This window comes from Pseudophryne corroboree, chromosome 3 (assembly GCF_028390025.1).
Source record: "Pseudophryne corroboree isolate aPseCor3 chromosome 3, aPseCor3.hap2, whole genome shotgun sequence".
NCBI lineage: Eukaryota > Metazoa > Chordata > Amphibia > Anura > Myobatrachidae > Pseudophryne > Pseudophryne corroboree.
In genome coordinates, this window is record NC_086446.1 from 431,471,233 (window position 1) to 431,477,023 (window position 5,791).

Sequence of the window (5,791 nt, forward strand, 5' to 3'; positions counted from 1 at the left end):
ATATCAAAACTTTTTTTTATAATTTGGTTAGCGCCAACACTTCACACACTAGTTCATTTAGACTTTGGGAGGTATCTATTATACACTATGTGTAATGTAAATGTTCTTTTTCGTTTTCTGACATCACCAGTTTTGTATACTTACATACTGACCTTACAAGATGTTCCTTTGTGACTGAACACAGAAGGTGCATGGGAAGGCAAGAACAGCAAACAGGGATGAGACAGAAGCGTGAGCCAGAGACAAATTCAGTACTCAGTACACAGCATTGGTTATAGCGGACAAGGGTATTAGCAAAGCAGGGTCAGAAAACAAGCCAAATGGATACAGGGAAATCCAATGTGAACAGAAATGACTCTAGCCAGAAGTTGAAGCCACTCATAGACAGGTTAGATACACTTATGAAACTATGGGGTGGTCATCCGGTTCTGCACAGGACCACCCAATAGGAAAAGGATCACACAAGTGAGACGACATCGTACTGTGCTCTCCATATTAAGGGATGTGGGCAGGGCCAGGAGACATATGCAATCCCAGCTCCGCCTGTATCCGATTATATTGTAGGCTGTGGGGTCCCTGCTGCCTTTTTCATTACAGTACCCAGGCATTTTCAGTCAAACAGACAGAGCCTTTTGCTATGTGTGTCATCATCTCTGATTCCCTTAGCTTCTCCTCCTGGTATAATCTGAACTGTGGACACCATTGTTTGGCATAATATGAATGGATAAGTACTTTTTTGGCATAATATGAATCATGGGCACTAGCATTTGCCATATTTTAAACTGCAGGCCCTTTTCTGTTGCATAATATGATAATGTGACCTGTTGGCACATGTGTTTGGCATAATCTTAACTGTGGGGACTACTGCATAGCATAAGTATAATAATTGTGGGAGCTATTGTGTGTCATAATCAGAACTGTTTGAATCTGAACTGTTTAGGGCACTATTGTGTGCATTAATATGATATGACTTGTGGGCACTACTGTTTAGCATATTATGAATACAAACTGTTCTTTTTGACATTAAATGAAGTGTGGGTACTATCTCGTTTAATAATATAAACTGTGGGCACTACTTTTACCCTGGTGCAATAAGAATGACTTTTGGTCTTTTTGGCATAACATGAACTGCCCCCACTCCTCCACCAATGATTTTGGGCACCACTGTACTGCTATGGAGTGGTGGTGCACAAAATATATGCAGTACCTCTTTTTATAAGAGGGAATATCCACATCACTGTACTTGGGCATGCCCCTTCTATAACAATGGGGCATGAAAGTTGTTGCAGCAGACCTAGGGGGTTGAAACTATGGCCACCCATTACCAAATTGTCTGTAGTTAGTTGATAGCTAACGTGCAGACCCTCACAAAATAACGGTAGATGAAAACCTGTTAGTGCCTATAAACTATGGCCCTCATTCCGAGTTGATCGCTCGCTAACTGATTTTGGCGGCCGTGCAAATGCTTAGTCGCCGCCCATAGGGGAGTGTATTTTCGCTTTGCAAGTGTGCGAATGCCTGTGCAACCGAGCTCTGCAAAAACATTTTGTGCAGTTTCTGAGTAGGTCTGGACTTACTCAGCCCTTGCAATCACTTCAGTCTTTTTGGTCCCGGAATTGACATCAGAAACCCGCCCTGCAAACGCCTAGACACGCCTGTGTTTTTCCAAACACTCCCAGAAAACGGTCAGTTGCCACCCACAAATGCCTTCTTCCTGTCAATCTCTTTGCGATCGGCTGTACGAATGGATTCTTCATTAAATCCAACACTCAGCAACGATCCGCTTTGTGCCTGTACAACGCGCCTGCACATTGCGGTGCATACACATGCGCAGTTTTGCCGAGTTTTGCCATGAACGCTGAGCTGCGAAAAATGGCAGCGAGCGATCAACTCGGAATGAGGCCCTATATCTCCTAACACCTACTAACGTAAACAATTATAGGAACATAAATGGCTTGATTTTGAGTCAGACACAGCTAGATATGCAGCTCCAAATAGTGACTATTAGCAAAGTGCACAGAAGTAAATTTATGTATTTTTACATATCTCTTGGTGACATTTCTGGGAGGTAACTAGATAGCAGTATTGCAGTCACATGCAAAAGATTCACCTGTTGGGACAGCCATGGGCATACAGCTAGAGTCATGTGCTATTCTGAGGCACGCATACAGCAAGGTGATGCACCTAGCATGAGCCAGGTGTAGATAATAATGATAAGGGTTGCAGTTGTGAATGGGAAAACCTGCTTGAAGCCCTGTGATACTCACATTAGTCATACAGATACTCAGATTAACATGAGGTAGTAATTCTGCCTTCCACGATTTCCTTCAATTACAGCCACTTTATATGTCCGACTCACTATCAGACCCAAAATGAGCATTGCAGTGATAAGAAGTGGAAGAATATGCCAGATTCACAACTAACATTACATATTCTTCTAGATCTTCTTTTATAGAAAACTGCAAAGACAATGAAACTACACTGCTCCAACATTCCTAAATAAAGATAACCCATTTTGTACTTATACTCAACTAATTGATTAAAAGTTTTCATTGCCCAACTCCTGTCTTATTTCTACTCACAAACATTAATCAAGCAAATGGCTAAATGGCTGATCTATAGGTATGCATTTGGCATTCTGGTGGTCGGGATTTCGGCCATCATGTGACCAACTTCAGAATCCATACACCCCTTAGGAGACCGGCGCCAGGACATCGACAGCTGACATACCAGTTGTTGCAAAACTACACATCCCAGCATGCCCTGGACAAGTTTTAGCATACCATAGTAGCAAAACTGTGGCAGGGCATGCTGCGACTTGTAGTTCCACAAAAGCTAGAGAGCACAGGTTGGCCAGGCCTATTATAGGGGCTCTACCTATAAAAAGTCCGACAGTGTCTCACTATTTATACTATTTATACTCTGTGGAGGACAAGACAATTGAACTAGCATAGACCAATCATCTGTAACACTTTATTCACTAGAAGTAGAATATGCTGCAGCAGCAGTCAAAAGGTGTTATGGTTAAGGCAGTTGTTAGTTTCGGGATCAGTACGAGATCCCGGTAGTGGGGATCCCGGCAGTCAGGAGACCGACGCCTGGAGACCTACAGCTGGGATCCCGGCGGCGAGCGCAACATGTCTCCTCGCAGGCTCGCTGCGCTCATGACACTTCAGACCACCACCCAAGAGGGGTAACCACTGCGGTATTTCAGCTGGTGTCGAGATTCCGGAGTCGGTATCCTAACCGCCGGGATCCCGACAGGCGGGAAATTGACTTTCTCCCATTAGTTTATCTGGGAAAACTGTAAGCATAACCAACACAACCTCATATATCTTGCACTTGCACAGACAGATGAGTTTAAACAAGGACCAAGCACACTGATGTGAATTAATATTCTTGGTTGATCTACAAGAACAAAGCCTCTACCTGGAGAAGGACATCAAAACTATTGAGAAAAAATGGGTTTAGTGGATTAAGTCTCAGCTACTGAGAAGGGGTAGTGAAGTATAAAGAAGTTGCTGACCAAGTATTACTTGAGAAGCTACACTGGGTGGATAGAAAGTGTTGTGTCTTAAATTGTCACTGTGCATTCTTTCTTTGTTGTTATTTTGTTCTCTCTTTCAGAATCTCTTTGAATCACCTAATTTGTGCAGGATTTGTTATAACTTAAGCTCTAAAAAGTAAAAACAAGACATAGAGGTGGGGAAAATAATTTAAACTTAAGACTCTAATTGTCTCAACACAGGTGATAGTGACATTAATTGCAGTGTGGCTAACATGGAACTTTGTGTCACTTGTACACAATTTTATATTGGTCATGAGAAGTGGTGTCAGTCTGTGTTCATTACATTTGTGATGTGTAAGTTAAAACAAATATACTGTATATATATATATATATATACATACAGTGTATATATAGTATATATATATATATATATACTTACCCAGCATCACTCCCTATAGCAATCTTCGCTGTGGCATCAATGGTAAATCCAATACAACCTTCCTTTGGTGTTAATTTAACGGATGGGAAGCAGATTTCAATAGTCCTGTAAAATAATTCATTGTTTATTGGTATATTATTTTGTTTATAACTATTTACATTAACAAACATACAGTACGTTAAAGGAAAATTATACTCTACAGTATTGCAGAAAGATAGCATAAAATAACCCTGGGAAACCGACTGATATACCATGCAATGCTAAATATATATTTCTATATGATGCATGAAGACAAATAATACAGTTGAACAATTCTAAAATGCCTGGGAAAAGCTGATAAACCCATAACAATCAAACAGACAAATGCTTCCGTTTGTGGCATAGCACAGAGCACATTGAATGCTTAAACTTTTTTAAAATAAAATATTGCTTGTCTTTGCAAACCCGTCTTAATGGGGACCCACAGTCTATGGAGCCACCCAGTGCATCCTAAGGATGCTCCAGGCACTCCTCTTCTTGGTCTTTGTTGCTCTGTCTCCTTGATGGTACAGCATGACATTACCAAGGCCGGTCCAAGTTGGAAAAATCACCCAGCTACAACACTGTCTCTGTATGTTGCTTCCCAGCTGCCTCTGTTTCCCTGCTCACCTCATGATAGTGCCACTGTCTCATTTAGCCTTTTCTCATTAACATAACTGCACTAGAAATAGCAAATGTGTACTATATCAGGGATCTATTCTTTCCTTATATAACCAAAGGTCTGTAAATATTGTAAATCCGGCTGGTCAGGAATAATTTTACTTCTGTGGTGGAATGTGCTTCTTTATCTGAATGGGTAGTAGCATCTTGGTTAATTTTGTATATAATAAATGTAATTAGATATACATGAGAAGGTGCTGCAGTATGCCTAACCCTTTATATGGGTGAAGCTTGGAGTAGTCATGCATTTTGTTTGCATTCAGTAATGAATGTCCCTAATCAGGCCTGCTATTGTCATCAGAAGATATATATCTGTACCTATGCAGATTTTGTCATTTTAGATTTTAGGGGTCTATTTACTAAGCCTTGGAAGGAGATAAAGTGGACAGATATACAGTACTAGCCAATCGGCTCCTAACTGTAATTTTTCAAAAACAGCCTGTGGCACGGCAGTTAGGAGCCGATTGGCTAGTACTTTATCTCTGTCGACTTTATTTCCATCCAAGGCTTAGTAAATAGACCACTTAATTCTATGGCTCACCTTACAAAAATAGGTACAGGCATAGAATAGACAAGAGACCTCTGTCTGCCAAATATTTTGAAATGCATAACAGTTTATTAATGTGATATTTTAAGGAGACATGGCTTCTATTTATCAACACTATTGGGGGGATTTTTATTCAGTGGTATGGTTGGAATCTGCCATTCTGGAATGGCAAATCATGTACATCTACATTGCAAGTTTTGCTTTGCACCCTATAGATGTGTGTAGGAAATTTTACAAAGTAGGTGCTACCATAACTAGCTTATGTTTACCCAGCCGGGCATTGCTGCAATGGGTTGTCGATATATAACCAGCAATTGAATTAACCACTTTATTTCTCAGAGTCAAAACAATTATATATATATATATATATATATACATACAGTATATATAGATATATAGATAGATAGATAGATAGATAGATAGATAGATAGATAGATAGATAGATAGATAGACAGATATCAAAGCATAAGGGCGGCAAACCACGGCTTTAAAAACACATTCCAGTGTTACATTTTTTGTTATCATCCTGACGAAAGAGTTATACATAAAAAGACATCTGACACACTGATAACAAAAATAACACTGGAATGTGTTTTTA

General features: G+C 40.1%; 1 protein-coding gene across 1 annotated transcript in view; it reads left to right on the top strand.

Annotated features, from left to right (window-relative positions):
- Positions 1-320: 320 nt before the first annotated feature.
- Positions 321-5,791, top strand: part of LOC135057302 (uncharacterized protein DKFZp434B061-like) — an 8,430-nt gene continuing 2,959 nt past the window's right edge. Inside the window, exon 1 of the mRNA XM_063963191.1 lies at positions 321-388. Coding sequence (XP_063819261.1) covers positions 321-388 — 68 coding nt within the window. The remainder of the gene's footprint in view (positions 389-5,791) is intronic.